The 21,685-nt window shown below is 38.9% G+C and overlaps 1 protein-coding gene across 1 annotated transcript in view; it reads left to right on the plus strand.

Moving 5' to 3' along the window:
* The first annotated feature begins 2,444 nt into the window (after positions 1–2,444).
* LOC111834948 (BMP/retinoic acid-inducible neural-specific protein 3-like) overlaps positions 2,445–21,685 on the plus strand; it is a 29,022-nt gene continuing 9,781 nt past the window's right edge. The window contains exons 1-4 of the mRNA XM_023794809.2: positions 2,445–3,114; positions 10,566–10,857; positions 17,227–17,417; positions 18,101–18,291. Coding sequence (XP_023650577.1) covers positions 10,664–10,857; positions 17,227–17,417; positions 18,101–18,291 — 576 coding nt within the window. The 5' untranslated portion in view covers positions 2,445–3,114; positions 10,566–10,663. The remainder of the gene's footprint in view (positions 3,115–10,565; positions 10,858–17,226; positions 17,418–18,100; positions 18,292–21,685) is intronic.

The following is a 21,685-nucleotide window of genomic DNA, read 5'->3' on the forward strand; positions in this document are numbered from 1 at the left end:
CACTGTCTCTGTCTCTTTCACTGTCTCTGTCACTGTTTCCTGCCTCCAGAGCTGTGAAGTTTGCCTCCCATCTACACTCTGCGTCCTCCCTGTTGCATTGGTTGCTCCAGGTACTCCAGTTTCCTCTTGCAGTGCATAGTCATATAGTTAGGCTAATTTGCATTACCTCAAATTGGTGTCTCTGAGTTACCTGGCACCCTGAGGTGTACCCTAGCCTTGTGTCATGCCCCCCCCCCATAAATACAGAAAGAACAATTTGGGTTTGGGGGGGGAGCATTATTCAATAAATAAAAATGAACCCTAGTCCTTTTTGTATCCTGCAACCAAACAAACAGACCCCGAAATTCATAAGTGCAGTACTGAAATGACTATTATGACGATTATTTGTGGCCTAACACAGGATGCAGGTAGCATTGTGTGTCTGGAAATGGGGATTTTTCTTATTTAAAAATGAAAAAGTGTTTATATAGTGTTTTGTGAAGTGTATTGTTTAGGAAAGGTAAATTCCATACTCTGATACTAACTTACAACAGTATAATAATGAAAAACAATAAAAAGTTTGATCCATTTAATGAAACTTTGCAATTTTTATTTGTAATCGAGTTAATGCTTACCTTCTGTTTTCAAAATACCAACGTTTTCTTAATTATTTTGTAGCCAATTTTATTTTGATGTTGGTGCAGTGGTTTCCATGATTGCATTGATGTGGTATGATCTGGTGTGGTTACTTCCAAGTGAACTGGATGCTTCACACAGTGCAAGTAACACGCAGCAGCACTGTTATAGAGAAATGTGGCATGTGTTTGAAGATTCTCTCAGTGTAGGCAACAGCAACCCCCAACATACAAACTCTCACACTCACAAAATGTCCCTTATGTATAATAATGTCTGGTACAGTCTAATCAATCCTGGACCATTAGACTTAGACTGGTACAGGTTTAAACCATTTTTAATGTTTAATATACACTACTGGATACATTGTAAAGTGTAATAAAGATTATTTTGTTCAGTGTTATATTATAAGCATATACAAGATATACTGTACTGTACTTTTGGTTTCAAAGGAAAGCAACAAAACATTTCCATTACTACTGCATTGCAACTATAACCACATTTCATGATTTAAAACTGATGCCATCTAAGCGCTAAGCAGAGTGCCGGCATGCTTGTCTCGTTTGATTTACATTGCCAAATACTTTGTAGCTCAAAAAGTATTTTAACTCTGCCAGTGCTCATAAACCCCATCATTGGCTAATCCAGATAAACCACGCTCATCAAAACACCCTCATTGGCTAATCCAGCTAAACCATGCTCATCAAAAACACCCTCATTGGCTAATCCAGCTAAAACATGCTCATCAAAAACACCCCCATTGGCTAGATCATTAATAAATGAATTTAGTAATATCCTTACCCACTTCAATGCTAAAATTACTCCAGGCTTGTCTTGAATCGTATTATGCATACTGATTTCCCATTTCCAGGAAATCAGTTATTAATATGGCAGATTACTTGACTTTCAACTGCGTCAGAAGGTAATGGAAACACTGTTCCTGGTGCAGCAGGGAATGGCTAGAGTTTAAACACAAAGTTTTTTTCTGTACCAAATTGTTAAATGACAATTTAAACATGATACGGAGAAATACGTTCCTTCAGCATGCCCAGAAATTGGTGTTATGTTTTAACTTTAGAACGTTTCATATTCCTATTAATAAAGATAACAGATATAAAATCTTCAATACAGACATGCTAAATATACATATATGTAAATGTAAAAATGATTACTAACTCATAAAAACGATTAACAATAGTTCTGAACTACTTTGTAATTGTTCTTAAATCTATCATCGTGGTAATTATTGGATTCAGATATGCAAGCAGGACAATTTTCATTATTAATTATATAACCATAAATTTTAGTAGGCTGTTTAGGTATTTGACACACGCACACATACACACACACACACACACACACACACACAGGTTTGTAATTATATCTTTGTGGGGACTCTCCATTCATTTCTATGGGGAAAACTCCAGCATAACGACCTTAACCCCTACCCAGCCCTAACCATAACCATAATTAACTAAACAAAATACAAGATTTTTGGCATTTTTGATTGCATCCACAGATCTTTGTGGGGACTTGAAAAAGGTTTTTATTACATCATGGGGGATGTTTTGTCCCCACAATGTAATCTCAACACATAATCCACAAACACATATGTGTGCCAATGCACACACACATATATATATATATATATATATATATATATATATATATATATATATATATATATATATATATAGTGCAAAGACGTTCTTAAAAAATAACTCACTTGTAACATGCACTACAGTGCATGCCTGCGTCGTCTGAATGGCATCATTCTGAACGCAATTATAAAGGACTATTTGTGCTTTGGCCATGTGACCGTGTAAAGGGGAGGCAGCACAGCAAAGCGCCTCTGTACGTCTGCCATCCCATCTTCGCGGAAAGCTGGCAGCGCGACCAGCTCAGATGGTGATGCGGAGTAGGAGGGTCATGCCAAGCAAGGTGGTCGTGACTTTATAAAGGGAATATATGAGGAAGCTGCTCTGGGACTCGAACACTGCCTCACGGAGTCGCATTCCGTTGCTGTTAAGTTACCTCCCTTTGCCGTCTTTTTTATTTTTTGCAGCTGGGGATACATCATTGCACAATTCCTTGGTCTTTGTGTCTTCCTCTCTCCTTACTCTCTGAGTGGCGGATCGTTTAAATTAAGTCTTTATTCTGAGAAGGTCATCGCTTTTTCTTTCGGGAACGCTAATTTATGCCGGGATTTCCTCGGTATTTTGGTGCATAGTGGAAACATCTTCTCCCGAACTTCCTTAGTGGACCAGAGCAATAGAAAGGATTTGGTTTTGGCGTATTTTAATTAGACTGGCCGGTTTTAAATGGAGTTTAGTGCTTACTGCGGCTGTTCTTTTAACCCCGTGTCTACAGACGGAAGTTTTCGCTTTTTTGCACCAACTGAACAGAAGATCAATTGACCGTGCAGTATAAATGGGATCCTCTCAAACGAATTACACCACGTTTTCTCTTCAGTGCACATCTATCTGAAGAAAATTATCCGTGGTAGGTTGGCATGCGCTCTCATATATTCACGAAATGAATATGTGCTTAATTAGAAAGTATTCTGGTATCGGTATATATGTAAACTTGCGGGTCGCCCTGCGCTTTATTGCAGCCCGGAGTCGTTAATTCGCTCCTCGGTCTGTCACCGTCATACGGCCGCAGCCACCCGAGGGACGATGCCGCTTCTCATGTGTCTGTCAATTAATCCAACTAGCCAATGTGGTTTTTAACTGATTTGTGGGATATTTCTACTAGGGAACACTAGATTTATTATGAAGTTGTTCCGTACGACACGTAAAACGTATTCGGACAACCAGGCACACGCACATAATACTGGATACTTTCTGCAGGAATGCATGCATTTCTATATAGATCGTGGATCTTAATGTTACTACACACTTTGTATGATGTATAGCCGTTACTTATGAATAGAAAGGTCAGTTTGGGGGGTAAAACAATCTTGAATTTTCCCGTGACTTAGTAATTACTACCATTACACATAGATCATAAAAAACATTACGATGTGCACTTGTTGAACAAAAGAACCTGTAGATTTAATAATCTGAGTTGATGACACATGATTATATAGTAGTGAGGGTAAATTGGCGCTATCCTGGTCAGGTTTCTTTCCAATCAGGTTTAACGGGTGCGTTATCGGTGCTGCCAAGTTGCGTACAGGAAGCTGCAGAAGTGATGAACTGGGTGCCAGTTAGGCGGCTGTGGGGTTTGTTGCAGTGATAGACGGGATGCAGGACCACGATGTGCTGCGAGTCTAAGCAGCCCACTAAGCCAGCGCAGCCAAAAAGCTGCCAGGATTTTACTGTAGAGTGATAATGTCCCTGTTTATTGCCCACAACAGGGTCACTGTTGCACTTGCCGTATCCATTATGAAGGGATATAAAACAGGAGGGTCATTACTCTTCTCCATGTGCGGGATTAAAGAGGCAAAGCTTCCCAGACATCGCATTATTCCAGTGCTGCTTATATTGCCTTGCATTTTTCTACATGCATTGATTCTAAGTCTGAAATCTAATCCATACCAAATAGTTCAGATAATTGAATAGTACAGATTACATGTTCAGGCGTTTATGGGATTAATGTGCAAAGGCTTGTGGCTGCAAATCGCTATTGAAATTCAGATTAAAGCCTGAAGTTATTGAATACTTACTCTGACAATATAAAAATCACATTAACTGACAAAAAATAGGAATAAACATAAATGGTATAGAGACTGTCTTTGGATTTTGCCCCTGCTGGGTGTTACAGTGCTGTAATTTTTTTTGTTTAAGCAGCTACATTGTGCTCTGTGGATCGCACTGTATCCCTCTGACATACAGTACTGTAGGTAGGCAGACAAGCTATCAGATTGGAGTTCCAGTGGGTGCTGAACACTGAGTTTCTGAATGTGGCAACCACCCACCGACATTGCACTGCGTTTGTGTTGCCCAGATGCCCGTTATCATGGTTAATCACTATCAGGCACACAAAAGAGAGAAAAGGGCTGCATGCTTTGCCGGTCCTGCTACCTGTAATAAATGGTATAGGCTAGACCAGCAAATGCAAAAAAAAAAAGAATCATTGTGTCTTGTGATTTTTAAGCATATGCTGTTAGTTGTATCATTTACTCTTTATAACGTTTCTCATTTTATAACGTGTCTTTCTGCAGTCAGTAGTGCAGCCCCCTCACTTGGATTTAGCTGCAGATCAAGTCTAATCAGTGCCTGAGAAATGTCCCTTCACTTCAAACGACTGCCAGATACACTTTGGATCGGATCTCTTCTTAAAATAACCTCCTGGTAAATTGGCATTTAATAAATCCTGGTTAACAAGTCAAGCATGAACCTTTTTTTTTTTAAGATCAAAAATGAATAAAAATAGTTCGGGATGCAGTGGCTCGTGGTGTAAGAAGCTCTCACACGGAATGTCCAGCTGCAATTACATTATGAAGATAAGGTCACTGCCAGATCGCTTTACATATAACACATTTTATATTTGGGGGGGGGGTCACAGAGTGCAGAGGGATCTATTGCTTCAAATCTTGAAAAAACAAAGATGTCAGCCATAAAACGAAATGTAAAGGTGATGGGAAACAAGTTCTTTGCATCATACAGTCAAGCAAATAGCACAGCTGAGATGAGCCAGCTGGTCTTTTGTCAATAGAGCCATTTAGAAGGTAACAGAGAATTTTATCACCTGCATAGGAAAATAATCGGTTAGTGATAGGATTGGTCAATCTGTGTTTATAATAATAGTTTTTTTTTTAATCCAATGCATACTCTTGTTAAAATAGGCAAGTTTAATATACATACACTGTATAACGTATATATTTCAATGTACATGCTCCCTCTTAAAAATTGAACCCCTTGGTCTGTTTTATGGCCATTTAACTCATGGTTTCCCTCATATGGGCTTATTCACACTTTAAGCTAAAAACTGATTGTATTTTCAAGAATAGCTACTTTTCGCTGGTCTTGTCTTTTCATGCTTTAGCGGGGGGGTGCACTTGATATTCAAATAAATGATCACACAGATCAATTAGTGATGCCAGATTCCATTGCAAGTAATATTAAAAACAAGTATTTTTTTCTTCTTGTTTGGGTTTTTTTTCTATGTGTTATAGAGAAGGCCTGACATTAAATGCCTAATCAAAATGTCAGATATGCAGAATAGACATGCCTCATATAGTCCCCAATTCTCATACCTGAAGCTGTATAATATTGCTTAGACTTTCATGTTCACAAGCGCAATTACTCCATTAGCTGAGAAGTGACAGTGCTTCAGAACAGGACAAATTACCTCCACTGATTTAAGGTATGAGGTCCTTCTTCAAACTGATTGTAATGAAATATGAAATTACTTGTATTTATCATTTAACATATTACGTATTTTACCCAAAAATCTTATCTTTCTGAATGCGGCTTCGAACAGGAGCATGCAAATTTAATTTTAAGCAAGAAAACAGAGATGACATTTTCTCCTACAATGTTTTGCCCAACAGATTCTTTAACCAAATGGTATCCTAACTGCCAGCACAGACTTGCCAAATTGCATCGTTTTTTCGTGTCCAGCCGGTTACTTTTATGCTGTGTGTTCCTGAAACAACAGCTCTCCAAATGATAGACAAATTAAAATAGATACGGTCAAGCAAAGCTGAAGGCTGTTCTTTTTTTTCTGGTAAAAATTATGACCCACGGACATTCACATTCTAACACTGGAGAAAGGTAACGCTGAGTATTCGACGACAGATGCAGACTGGGTTAATTAGGGCCAAAAATCCCATCACTCAGCACTAAAGGAAGGATGTGATGTTTATCAGTTCTTTATATTTGAAGTCGGTTTTTGGGATGGCTTTGAGTAAAGGTTGTCTTGCATCCTTTGAGAAGGAACCAGGATGGTACCTTCTCAAAGGATAGATGTCTTTCAGGCCAAGATAAATTTCAAAACTGCTGATCTAACATGCAGCATTAAGTATAGCATGACTTCTTTAATACAGATCACTGTGCAAAAATCTTAGGCATTCAGAGAAAATTTTAAAGCTATTCATCTGGGTAGTAAGAGAATATTTGTAGAAAATATGCAAATGAATAGCAACAATAAAAAATAAGAAGAATTTCATCAATGGATAGAAGCAGGGGAGCAGGAATGGGGGGGGGGGGGGGGCATGTATCCCCCAATATTTAATTTGCCTTCTCTTGTAACCTTCAAAAAACAGACTGTTACATTTAAATTATTAAGTTGTGCCCCCACAATATCAAACTCTCTCCTATGCCATTGGCGACATGAACACCAGGTTCCCAAATCTCCTCTCTGGGGCACCTCAGCCATTCCACGTGTTCTTTAACTTAATTACTGAAATAATTTTATGAGGTACTGATTAGCCAAACATAGTATGGAGGTGGTTGAGTCCACAAATACATCGGCGTATTGAATAGTTACCTCTTTTAGAGAGGTTTTGAAATGGGGAAGCCAACACACCTTGACAGATATGATGTCATGTCAAAAGCAACATAAAGTTCACTTAAAAATGGTTTTCTTTCATCACCTAAGAGTTTTGCATAGTAGATTATATATTACAGAACATAATATAATAATAAGGGTGATTGTCACAAAATCATTCATCGCATAACTTTATTAGAACGCATGCACTGTGATGATTGGCCAACATGTGATACTCATTTTTACCTTAACTTGCTTCACACTGTGCTAGAATGTGCTTAACTGTAAATTTCTTTTATTTTCTAATAGACCAGTTAAATAAATATCTCAGAAGGAATCCCCTTGTCTATTCAGTCCCGATGTTTATGATGGGGTTAATATGACACAATTACTTTGTTTCTGCAGCTAATCACAGTAATTATAAGCATGCATTTATACTGACATTGCACCCACGGTGTCCCCAAGCTTTTGCCCTATATTGCTTGGGATAGGCTCTCCCCGCAGCCCTGACTCGCAAAAGAGGTTTGAAGATGCGTGGATATGCACATATTTAGTTAATTTTGCATGTCAATTATAGAGTAACATCTAGCTGAACACGTTTTATTGATTAATTAATATTTTATTGTGCTACGCATCAAAGTCAGATTTTGAAGTTGATTGAATTATGTAAATATTTTACTTATTACATTTTGTTATATATTTGTATATCTTACAAAGTACTGTAGTATAGACTACTTCCCACTATCAGCCCAGATCTGTGACGCTCAGTCAGACAGGGAATAGAAACAATACGTATCACTTCATTTATTTCTACTGCATTTCCTCAGGCTTCAGAGTCTTTTAGGGTTATGCTAATCCACTAGATAAAAGGCCGGAGTTAGCTACCTATACCAAGCTCCTCACCACACTACAATACCGTGTCTGTGTTCCACCTCAAGGGGATTGTTCATGTCTCAGTACTAGGTCTGTCTTCACTATGATTCAGTTGCGACAGATATATAACCCCAAATGTTTCTATTTGGCGAAACGATTTTAAAAACGATTCTTCTAGATGCTTTATTTGGTTCAAAACTCTGGGTTGCATAATAAAGGTCCTCTAAGATAATATTGTTAAAATAATGTTTTTGAAACCTCAACTGCAATGCTATTCTTATGAGTGCTGATATGCTTTATGATGTATGATACGCTTTATATTAGAGTTGTGCAATGGTAAAAAATGACAATTCATTTAAAACTATAGTAACTCACGTAACTCTGTGTAGCTAGTCTCCATGTCCTCGTACCTGTTTCTATTAAGATATTTCATTCTTGTTTCTACATTGAGAATCTTACCAGATGCGTATAGTGTGCTAAAGTGAGATATGATGATACAAAACTTCTGAAGCATTTTAATCCCCATTTATAAAAAGCTACAGTTTTGAAAAAGTACATGTGCGATGTATGCCTGTCTTATTTCACTGTCATATATGGTTAATGTAATAACTGCATGCATGCAGAAATGCTGACTAATGCAGACACCAAGTCTAAGATAAAATAAACCCTTTCCTTATAATATAACTCTGGCTATCAAGCTAAGCACACACAAAAGTCATCTTCCTAGTATAATTTGGGATATTTACATATCAAGAGCTATGAACTCTACCAAAAGGGCTGTGAATTACAAATGCATCTTTGCATGTCAAAATGCAGAAGCTGTCACTGATAGCAATTAATATTTGATTAGTACTGTACATACTTTGCCTTCCACAAAAAACAATGTTTACGATAGCATTTTTTCTGCCTTTATGGTTATTTTTGTACTTTATAATTAACATAGTACTGACTATGTACATTGAAGTAGAGTACTATATATGCCTTTATGTACAGCTAGCAATTTTCAAAAGCTGCTTTCACAGTTAAAGTCATAGAGTGGAAGCCAGTGGAAACCATTCCGGGATGAGGCACGCAGGTCAACTCATACAAAACCCTCAGCTCACGTAATAATTGAAGGTTAAAGCATGTAATAAATTGAATTGGCTTTTTTCTACATTGTCTGCGTGTTACATTTGCTGTATAGCATATTAGGGGCCATATGTCATTCTGTGGGTTAGGACTGTCTACCTTTGATCAGAAGGTCAGCGGTTCAGATCCCATGGTGGGCTGAGTGATCTCATTGCTGGGTGCTTGTGCAAAGCCCTTAACCCCAGTTGTTGACCCTGGTTGACCCTGCTCTCTCAATTGTATGTTGCTTTGGATTAAAGCATTCTGCTAAATATAAAAATGTAGTAATATACTGTTGCAGTACCTGTAACACATCTGACTATAGCTCCTTCCACATAGGGTGAAGATGTGGGTTTGGAACTGCATCTCTGTGGCTATGTCCATGCCATCTGAGTCCGTTACTGCACAAATGTTTCACCTTGTGGTATTTTTTTTACGCTTTTCTCCTCTCTGAAAGGCAAAGCATCCATGGATGCAGTTTATGCCAGTATGACCTTTCATGCACTGCAATTTTAAACAAAAAAAAATTACTCCTCACGACTCTAAGGATGAGAAAAAAAATTATGAATCATGCCATGACCTCAAAGCTCGATGGGTGACATTCAGTTAAATCCTGAAATCACTAGCTAGTTGCTCGTTTTGGCAAAAAAAAAAGGATGAAACTGACATTGAGTGCCATCATAGTAACATCGTAAAGAGAGTTTTAGTTGTAAGCTGCCTGATATTTGCTTTCAAAAATGGAAGAAGGTAGAAGTGATACTAATGAAACAGCAGCTTGGCATCAGGGATCATGGCATCATGGCATCAGGGATTGATTGGTGTAACCGAAAGGTAATCTGAAGGACGTGATTACTCTATCCTAAAATAGCGAAAATCTCGAAATTACACATTACACAGTTCATGGTAATGGCGACTTTCTTGATCTAGTTTTTCACATGCGATATTTCCGCTTGACAGTTTGAGCACTCTTTAGAGTGCAACAATGAGATCTTGTTTGTAGATTGAAAAACCACTCCTATCATGGGATTTCCATGCGGAAAACATTCTGTTGCTATGTTTATTTATTTACCAGACCCTTTTATCCAAAGCACAGAAAGCAGGACCAGAAGGTCCCTGGAGTAACTGGGGTAAGAACCTTCCTCAAGGGCCCAACAGGGAAATCACAGGATTTCAACCATCAACCTTCCCATCAAGGCCCACAGTCCTAGTGAAGGGATCCACCCCCCATTCCAGTTAACAGCAGCTATTTTATGCTGCCAGTTAAACTGGCGATGCTGGTAAAAGCTTAGGCCTTATAATGCCCAGCTCAAAACGACACAGCAGCATTCAGTATTGTGCTGCATATGTATGAGCATTAAAAATAAAGAACTATATGCTCTTTGTAGCGATGTGTGAGCGCAGCCATTGCTCTGCTACAGAGGCGCGATGCGTGCATGATGCTATTAAGTGAAAACAGGAATCCGACGGATCACTGATCTCCGTGTCCTGTGTTTGTGTGTGCGCGCGTGTGTCTGTGTGTGTTGTCGCCCCACCAGGTTCGGAGGGGGAGAGGAAGGAATGAAGATCCTGGGTCCTTAGTGGAGGTGTGATTCAGCGGCACGGGGCTGGCGCCAGGCAGCTCTCTCGCTCTCTGATGGCTTTATGGGGGCTCCTGTCACTGAGCCTCCACTGCTGCGTCGCAGCTGCCGCCAGCGCCCCCGAGCAGCAGGCCCGGGGGCCCCTCGACTGGCTCCTCTCAGACAAGGGCCCCTTCCACCACTCCCAGGAGTACACCGACTTCGTGGACAGGAGCCGCCAGGGGTTCTCCACCAGATACAAGATCTATAGGTAAGGGGGGGGGATTGGGGGGTTCGGCAGGATCCCAGGGGTGTGGGAGCATTCAAAGAGGAAGGATGTCAAAGAGAATGGTCCTCCTTGCGTATGCTTGTTTCTTTTCTATAATTTAGGGCACAGATTTACGAAACCTACTTTTTGCAAAATATTGTATCAATATTCCGTTCAATCATTGCATCAATGTTTCATTGAATCATCTTTTGACAAGGTGGGCTTGCTGGGCTTTGGGCTTTACTATGCCTTTATGTTTACCATACTACTTGACAGGCAGAGTGCGTTCTTGATTGCTATTTTCTTTGAAGTCCTCCATTTATACGAATCCCTGGGCGATCGTTCGTTCATTGAAAATGCAAAAGCGCTAAGGTTGGTCTGCAGGGTGACTGGATTAGAAGTAAGACTGCAAACAAGGGTTTTCTTGTACAAAGAATATCTTCCCTTTTAGGTAAGTACTGTTTTATATAACCATAATGTCCACGTAATTGATTTTTCTGGAGTTGTATTGTTGAGGGTTATTTACTATTCATGTCTGATATTGACCTGTATTTTATCCAGCTGGTTAGTGACTGTTGAATTTTTTATATCCATTTCTTCTCATTATTGTTATGTCCCTTAATATAGTAATGTCACTTGGCGGTGGTTAGGCATCGAAGGTAGCTGAATCCCTTGACGAATATTATTGACTTCAATTGTTCAATTTTTAGGAAATATGTCATTGTAACTGTGGAAACTCCCTTTGTTGCCTTCGGCATGCTTCTCATGTATAAAGATAACTTGCTAAACGTGAAAAAAAATGTATGGTTGATGTAATAATCAAGATGTTATCCCAGAGTGCTATATGTGACCCATACTTGACAAGTTGGGGTCACTCTTCATACTTTTCATACTTGCAATTCCCCCGGTGATGATAAACAAATTTCAAACAAACAGACTCGGAGAGATTAAAAGTGACAACGTTATTTCCATAACCAGCGCGCCATCAGCGGTAAAGCTCCCATATGTGTAATGATCCCTGATGACACAAGGAAGATGAATTACTAGACGTCTTCCCTCCCGTTACTTCGTTATGCAGCTGCGTTGTCTCCTTAATGACAGTACGCTGAATTGCTCCTCTTACAATTTTCCACTTTTCCCCTTGATTGAATTTCAAAGAATTTTAATGAGCTCTCCATAGGAAATAGGGATTTGTTTTTTTTTTTTGACGGTTGAGTGTCATTGGTGAGAGGTGCTGTTTTCGGCCTGTTGGGTAAAATTGTCCTGCTAAAATTTAGACACTGTGGAGTGTGGACATCGGAGATGTCAGCTGCCTGTGCTCGTGAATGTAGTCTGCGTACGTGTCTGTGCCCGCTGATTCACTGCAAGCAGTGACCACCGCTTGTACGTCTCACAAAAGCTAATTGTGTAAAAATCATATGATAGCGGTAATCCAGGGTTCACAGGAAATGGGACACCATGTGGAAGTATGATTATAGATTACCAGATTATTGATAATCTGCTGTACTGCATTTATACGATATGTAAGTAATGAACTTACAGTATCAGCTAAGCAGCATGTATTGCGGTTTTTGAACATTATGCGACAATTTTTTATGGACTGTTTTCATGAATTTGAATGTCTGGACGTCATTGTTTCTGGGATCCATATGACTGTCCTGGATTAGCAGTTGGAAGGCGAATGGATGGATGGATGGATGGAGAGATGGATGGACTTATGGAGGGATGCATGGATTTAAGCTTTTCAGACAAAGCTTTAAGCTGTGTGGTTTTATATGTAGACAATCAGCCTGGAGTAAAGGGACTGTACTGAAAATAAAGATAACAGCAGAGACAGTGACGGAAATTTAAGTGAATATGCACTTAGTTTACCCTGCTGGAGTGTGGAGTGCCTTCATGTTTTTGTATTATTTTTCCTCCTTTTTAAACTGTTTTTGTGGAGGTGTGTGCTTGTTTTTTTGTGTGTGTTTGTGTGTGTATTTCTCTGTGTAGATGTGCATCCTTCAGCTGTGTGCGTGTTTCTCTGTGTAGATGTGCATCCTTCAGATGTGTATGTGTTTCTCTGTGTAGATGTGCATCCTTCAGCTGTGTGCGTGTTTCTCTGTGTAGATGTGCATCCTTCAGCTGTGTATGTGTTTCTGTGTAGATGTGCATCCTTCAGCTGTGTGTGTGTGTTTCTCTTTGTAGATGTGCATCCTTCAGCTGTGTGTGTGTTTCTGTGTAGATGTGCATCCTTCAGATGTGTATGTTTCTTTGTGTCGATGTGCATTCTTCATCTGTGTGTGTGTGTTTCTCTGTGTAGATGTGCATCCTTCAGCTGTGTGTGTGCTTTTGCTTCTAGGATATACATTGCAACGCATTGATGCTGTGCATGACTGTGCATCTTCAGACATTCTCAATTCTTATCTCTTTGGGAATGTTTCTGAAATGGAGGCTAAACAGCACTGGCATTTTCTTGAAATTGTTGCCTGAAAACAGAAAGATTATAACAGCAGTATTCTGTAAATATCTAGTGTTTCAAAATGAAATTAAGGTCATTGGGAAGCATGGCATTTTCGCCTGGCTATGACAGGCTTTGGAGCGGGACAATTAAGCAAATTCATTGCACTGCACAAACTAAAGTGCAGAGCGGTTTTGTAGAAACAGTTCTGTATAGTGAAATGTAAACATACACCAGCACCCAGAAAAATATCCATATGCGTATTCAGAGGAAAAATGCCTTTTGGCATGCTGAAAGATTTCCTATGCAGAAAGGCTGACTCATAGAAAAATTTAGATTTTCATTGTAGCTTTTATAGATTTATAATGTTATTACGCATAAGTTGCTGGGGAAATGTACCACAACATAATTATTAATGACTTTACACGATGTAGCAACATTACTTATGTTACCGTGATACTTCTGGTGAGAATTGAATCACAAAGCTTTTGCCTGTCTGGCTGTCAGTTTATCTCCCAGAGAATACCAGATAGTAGCACAATTAGGGACAACTAGATTATTAATAATTCACTACTGCATTTATACAGTGTATGAATTTAATTTATATATTGCTGGTCTAAAGAAATTAACTTCTGGCTGCCAGAAATATGTAAAATATAAAAATATGTAAAATATGAAATAGTAAATATAACTAGTTTTAGCATATGCATATGTTTTCAAAAATTATATACATCCCTACCATGCAGGAAATTAACAATTGTCTTATGAAATGTCAAATAATGGAAAACATAATAGGGACATTTAAAATAGGGAAATGAGTATAAAAAGTATTAAAAAAAGAAATCCTTTGCAAAAGAAAAGGGCCTAGATAAGGAACAGCATTGTGGGAGACACATAATGATAATATAAGGCTTTTGCATAATGCTTTTCCCTTCCTAATCCTATAGAAATGTGAGGAATGCTTTACGAATAAGAGCCAGGAGTCAGTATTCACTGGGGCATAAATTACCTTCAGCGCTCTGTCCAGTCTGTGTTCAGATAAAACAAACCCAGATCTCAGAAGCTTATTAACCAGCAGATAGCAGCAAACTGGTCCTGTGGTGTCGGTCCTTTGGGTCCCACATCCTGTAGTTCTCTCCTGTCTGCCCTCTGGTTGTATTTCATAAGTCCTCAGCTTGTCACTTGTCAGCCGCATGGTTTTAGCTGATCCGCCCCCGTGACCAAAGCCAGCTGGCTGTGCGGTTGTAGCCAGTCCGGCCGGTTGTAGCCAGTCCGGCCGGTTGTAGCCAGTCCGGCCGGTTGTAGCCAGTCCGGCCGGTTGTAGCTAATCAGCCCTGTGCTTGTAGCCAGCTGGCTCCTTCTCTGTATATTGTAAGTCCTTTGGTCCCAGTGAGGCACATCCCAGCTGGCCTCTCTAGTTGTAGCCTGTTACCTTTGCTGTTCTGCTTAATCAGTAGCCTGTATGTATATTTTGAGAATGCAGGGTCAGCCAGTCGCTGGCGCAATTGGCCTGTAAAGGGTCTTGCTGAAGGGCCCAGCGGTGAAATCAGGGCCGGCTTGCCCTGTAGGCAACATAGGCAATCGCCTAGGGCAGCGTACTATTACGAGGTGCAAAAGAGTGAGTGGGAAAAAAAAAAATAATCAGAAGAAGTGCCAGAACACCCTCAGCGAAAACACCCGACTGACCAGGGGATTTGAACTGACAACCACCTGCTCACCAACATGGAATCCAAACCCCCACTCTCTGGCCCCTGCACCCAGCTCGCTTTATGACTGTAGCAGATTACACTGTAGGCTACAGTAAGCAGATGTTGGACTACTGGGGAGGAGCAAAGTTAATTAATTACAGTATTTGTGTAAGATGTAGACTTCGGGAAAAAAAAGCCATGATGATGTTGTAATAATCAGATGGGGAATTTTGGAGCCGGAGATTGTCATTCCCATATTTTATTTTCCTGCTGTTCTATTTATATAAAGATACTCATAGGACAGCTTTGGTTATAACAAGAAAAAATGTACATGCGGATAATACAGTAGATTTAAATTTCTTTTGCACGTTGTAAATGACCCTGAATTATAGATACGTCACCGAGTGACTGAATCAGACACCTGTATTCAGAGGTATTCCTCATAATTCCTGATTTAATGTGATATATATCCTTTCAAAAGGGCATTCGGGGATCATCCGTCATGTACATACAAGGTGCCCCAACCTATTTGATCATTCTTGACAAGTTTTTATTGCACACCACAGTACATAATTTGCGTTGGTGTTTCTGTAAAAGGGAAATCGACTGCATTTCCATATGTATTTACCTTTCATTTACAGTGTAAGGCTAAATACAAAAACAGCTACCGGGTGAATTGTATGAGATACATTTTATCCACACATATGCATAATCGGTGGAAGTTGTCTATAATTACTGAATACTAGTATTATACAAATCATTTATGACATATTTAGACCCATACGTTGTAAACTTCACTGTCCTACAGACATTCTGGTTTAAAGTAAGGTACGAAAACGGAACCGGCTAGATTCAGAGTTCAAACGAAAGTATATGCCATCGCAATTTTAGGGGTTCCTTCGTAATGTTGTGTATCCTTCATCCTTTATAATGTCACATGTTATTTACATCATTGCATTGCATTTCAACACTTCTGAACATTTCAGCATTCTTCTACAGTATGTGTGTGTGTGTAAATATATATATATATATATAGCCATCCATCCATTTTCCACCACCGCTACATGTGTATGCTAACCTGTCAGTGTAATTTAAAGATTACGGGACAATGTTTGCACTTTAGAAAGATAGCTTTTAAAATCAACAATATTCTGATTAGTCACTAAGATTATTGACTCAGATTAGTAAATTAATCCTGTTGGGAAGGTGCTTCATGTCAAACGAAATGACATAATTTTTTGACAGGTGAATCATCACGATTCGTGCTCCAGTCTCCATATGCTAAAATTAGAATCAGCTGCAGAGACCGTGTGTACTGAAAGGCTACTAATTATACAGTCTAAAGTTTTCTATTGTTGATTTCCCCAACAACTCAGTAAGTCAGGTGTCAAACCTGGATAGCTCCAGTACAATGGCTTAAAGGGCTTCTGAAAGCACACACATGTTATCTCTAGACAAAAATGGCTCCCGTGAAATGCCAGGCTGCTTCCTGTTCACATATAAGTGTCTGCCCGAACAAGAAAAAGTTGAAGGCCTGAGACCTCTGAATGGCCAAAAAAAAATCACTAGCAATGTTACATGTGTTACATGAAAATATGGAGATTTATTATTATTATTATTATTATTATTATTATTATTTCCTATTGATTTGTTTGTTTGTTTATTGGCTAATTTTTGTTTGTTTATTTGTTTATTTGCTTTACATAGGGTGTAGGGCTCCAACCATAATGCACTGCTACTCATCTCACTTGAAAGTTGTTTTTCTTTCATTTTGCTTTTGCGTTTGAATAGCTGTACGGGAAATTTTAGTATTAGCTGTTCCCATCTGGATACATTTCATGTATACCTTAAGACTGACTTATGAATGAACATTGTCATAATGGTCAATAGTGACTTGGAATCCGGTTCTAAGGACTGTATTGGCATCAGTAATGAGGTTTAAGAGTATAACATTGAGTCAATATTGATAAATATGATAAATGTTAGAAAATTTAAAAAGATCCTTTAAAAAATCTGTATCTGACTTTTATAAATGCGTTTCTTTCAGAACTGCATTTGTCTTGCAAAAATCATGTCGTTTTAAAGCATCTTCTGTGATCTTAAAGTTAACGATGCAGTCAAGCGGCGCCACGGTAACGCCGCAGCTTCACCCTCCTGTCGTACCTAATTCATGGAATAGCAAATTATTTGTGACAGTGCTGTTTACTTACAGGACCATCCCTGCTCTCTCCCGCTGCTTTGCAGGGAATTCGGCCGGTGGAAAGTGAGTAACTTGGCGGTGGAGCGCAGGGATTTCCTGGACACCCCTTTACCACTCACTCCAGAATTTGTCCGCAATATACGGCTACTGGGACGGAGACCAACTATTCAACTGATTATCGACAATCTGATCAAGAAATATGGGACCCATTTCCTGCTGTCGGCAACACTGGGAGGTATGGTCCATCGAGTGCTCTAAATGGTGCAAGATTTATATTAATGCCTGCCTAAGATCTGTCCTACTTTCATAACACAAGCCCTTGTTATGGAAATGTAATCCTTAAGTAAAACATACGATAAAAATGGTACAAAACTCAAGGAAATGTACACATTTCATGATAGCGTAGTGATAGTTACAGAATACTACTGCTCACATAAAATGAAATATTTATCAGCAGTGATTAATAGTCCATGGAGAATGGGTGTCTGTAAGAGAAAGTGCATTACTGTTGATCCCTGTAACTAGCTCAAAGCAGAGGAAAGGCCACAATTATAAGAGTCTCTATCTAATAAAAACCCTTTCTAACTCCAAATGATGAAACCTCCATTCCCTGGCAAACGACCAATATGTTTGCTGTAAGGAGCCTAAAATGAACAGGCAGGATGTGGGTTTCTGCCAGAAGTGTGTTTGGATTATAAATCGATTACCCTTTTGCTGTCCAGATTATACTGAGTTTATAAAAGGGATAAAGACATGGTTCAAAGACAGAGGGGAAAGAGTTTGGCTGGACCGAAGGTGCATTGCAATTCTCAAAATATCATTGACAGAAGAGACTCTCTCTCTCTCTCTCTCTCTCGCTTTCCATCACACAGACATACACACACACAGTTTACCTTGATTTCTTTTTCTTGTCTTCAGGAGAAGAAGCCTTAACTATTTTTGTGGATAAAGGGAAATTAAGCAGGAAACCGGATGTGAGTGACTACTCCTCTAACACGTCTTCGGTAACACTGGAGACGCTACATCAGCTAGCGGCCTCCTACTTCATCGACAGGGAGAGCACGTTGCATAAGCTGCATCATCTGCAGATAGCTTCCACTGCTATCAAGGTACGGCGCTTTAGATTTCATCTATTACGAAATGCATCGTTGTTTACGTGGGTATCACTTCTGTATTTGCTTAAAAAAATACTATAAAAGGAACAGAGTCTGTGAATTCCTAATAATCTAAAGTTGGCATGCAGGCCAAATGATGTGGGTCACAGTTCAACATTTGTCATTTGTTCAACAAGCCGGTTTTGCAGTATTTTAAACCTGACATTTAAATGTAGGTTTTAATTTAAGTTTTTTTTTAGTGGCTCTAGAAAGAGTAAGAATATAAGCTTAACTTTTCACCTAACAGGCCCAAATATAGAAAATGTGAGCAAGCGTTACAGTTTTGACACATTTTAAAGGTAATTTGTCAATAAAGAATTAGTCACGCACAAGCAATTATCACTTGCCTACACATTACTAGTTGACAGATTCAGTGCTTTGGAAAAACACATTTGACAAAAAATTTAAACCACCCCATTTACCCACAAATACATACTCAGAAAATATCCCACGGTATCTCATGAGTGTCGAAATTCTGAGCTGGGTAGGGTAATAACTGCAAACATAACGAATGTTGTTTATTAAAGCTATAAATGAGGAAACATATAAGAATAGCTATTTGGAAGCATCACTTCATTTTTTTTAAATGTTATTATTTCTGTGTAACAAACAGCAGTACTCTTAGTCATTGAAATGAACATGGTTCTCCCTTAAGCACCCAAGGCAATAAATCTAGACTTTAAGAATGCAAGTATGCTCCAGTAGTGCAAGCTACAGTTTTAGTCTGATATATGCTGTGCATTCTCTATTGATTATTTTACAGTGAAATAATAGGCTTGTCCACATCCTGTCATGCAGACTGGATGGGCCTAAAACTGAGTGAGAGAATATAAATTTTTAAGTTCTCTAATTAAACACATAGCGCAGGTAGTGTACCAACTGTTCTGCAATTTATTTGAAGTGCTGGCAACCGATCATGAGCCTTGTAAATAAAATATTAGCTTTTAAAGTCTATTTTACAGTTAATATATAGCGGAAAACATACAGAAAATCAAGTTACTTATGTGTTAGTCCAGTTTATAATGTGTTGTTCCTCCAGAAATGTTGATTAAAAATAGATCTTGAATGAACTATTCCCACATATTACATATTAGATTTTAGAAATATCCAAATTGTTTAGTTTTAGGTTTCAGATTGCCCACAGTTACGACCTCAACTAAATGTCTGCTCTGAAAATACATTTATTGTCCTACAGTACGTATATTTATCATCTAGCAAATTTATTTTTTTTAATTCTTTTGTCTGTTGTTTAAATTTAATAGAGAGAGGTACTTTTCCAAAGACAGCAGTAAGGCAAGGTACTACAAAGGCAAGCCTCGTTGTTCAGTTCCGAACTTTTGCTCTTGAGTGTTTACATTCATAATTACAAGTGAACTGTATCCTTCTGTTATATGAATGCATCCATCCTATTACAGTGGCAGATGTGTGCATGGATGTGTTCTGTTGCAGCTGTAGCTGCTCCCCATGGGCATTTTGCCACACTGCCTTTGCTGGCTGGTGATGACAGCGCTCAGCTCATGCGTAAGGTCAAAAAAAAAAACACATGAATTCTTATCTGACCATACTTATTCATGTTGCCTGGCCACAAATATGTAATTGATCTAGGACCACATATGAAAGTGGATCAAATCTGATTTGAAAATCCGATTTTGTCCACACACCCCAGAAAAGATCTGTGTCACATTAAGACAAAAAAAAGCTGATTTGAGTCACTTCAGCCTGTTAATATGAAGCCAAAAGGAAGTGTTATGCCCTCAAAAGCAAACATGAAGTTTAACTGCAAATGCATTAATTAAACACTACTATAAAATGTTTCCTAAGACTTACTGGTAACATTTTGTAAGGTACTTCACATGTACTTCTGTCCTTGTTTGATTAGCTGCAGGGGTGTCGTAAAGGGAGGGGCGTTAGGGCGATTAAATGGGCTCTCAACAGCATAATTGGATTGGTGTGGTTGGTGGCCCAAAGAGATTCGGCATCATGGCGTGAAAAACACCCAAGATTAGCTGTGCTACTGTGTGTCCTGAAAATCTATGTATGCCCCTCCCCCAAATAAATAAATAAAAAAATAAAAATAATTGTAATCTTGACATGTCTCCAGACCTTTGACCCTTGACCTTTGACTTGGCTGAGAAATTAACTCATCCAAACATTAGACATACATGTAACGATAAGTACTCCTTTGGGAGAAACGGGACATCTTTAGCATCTGCAAATAAAACATTAGTGTTTCCTTACTCCTTACTAATATTTTATCACCACTGTATCAGTATGCAGGAAAAAGGTGAACCATTTTTAATTATTTTGCTGTGGATGCTAATTTGCTAGCTGCAGCATTTTAAAAATGTATTATTCTATCCATCCATCCATAACTGTGTATAATCTGCAAGGTCACAGAGAGCCTGGAGCCCATCACAGGCAACAAAGGTCACAGCGTGGGGAACACCCCACACAGGATGCTACGTGGCACACACACGCACAGTTTACAGCGGCCATCTTACCAAACTGCAAGGTTTTCCAATGAAGAGGCAAAGCGGAGGGACCAGAAACTCTGGAGCTGCATTCAAAACTCAGAATTAGGGACAGAAAATTAACCCCAAACACAGAACCCGTGAGGCCACAGTGATCATCGGTGACCCACCAATGCGGCTTTTAAACCTATTATTACTTACCCTACTGTAACTAACTTTTGAAAATGTATGTTTATTTTCAGCAAGATTTTATGGAATATATATAGAACACCTTATCAGTTTACTGATAGAATAAACGTGCACGTTTCTCTCCAAAATAGCTTTTTCATGCAAATAAAAGTTTCAACAAGTATTGAAATGCGGACCGCTTTAATTTTAAAGATTGCCGAGCCACTGCATGTCAAACATGCAGAAATGAAAGCGCTCACATTTATATGGTGTAAAACACCTATTTAGGCCTGCCTAAACTAATTACTGATTAGTTAGTGGTCCGGAAGGCTAAAACCATGATGCTACCTTTAATTCACATCAAAATACTGGAATTCAGGTCAGTATTAGTTCAGCCCGAAGTTGAATTTCAAAATTAAAGAAATTTATCAATCTGGCTGCTACTTTAGCCTTATACTGTTTAACAGTAGAGTAGATTTTTTTTTTTGTTGGACAACACTTGCTGAACTTATGCCTGGTGATTGGCACACAATTAAGTTAAGATAGGTGATGATCCAATTCTTGTCACTCTCAGAAATGGTACATATGTGAGACAATTTCATAGCTCCCTGCTGGCAATAAAAAGGATGAGCTGAGATCCTGTATTGTGGATTAGAGGAAACTATCAGCACACATTTTCAGTAAAGATCAGGTGAGATCTGCCAGTCAGT

This window comes from Paramormyrops kingsleyae, chromosome 15, assembly GCF_048594095.1.
Source record: "Paramormyrops kingsleyae isolate MSU_618 chromosome 15, PKINGS_0.4, whole genome shotgun sequence".
In the NCBI taxonomy this organism is placed as follows: Eukaryota; Metazoa; Chordata; class Actinopteri; order Osteoglossiformes; family Mormyridae; genus Paramormyrops; species Paramormyrops kingsleyae.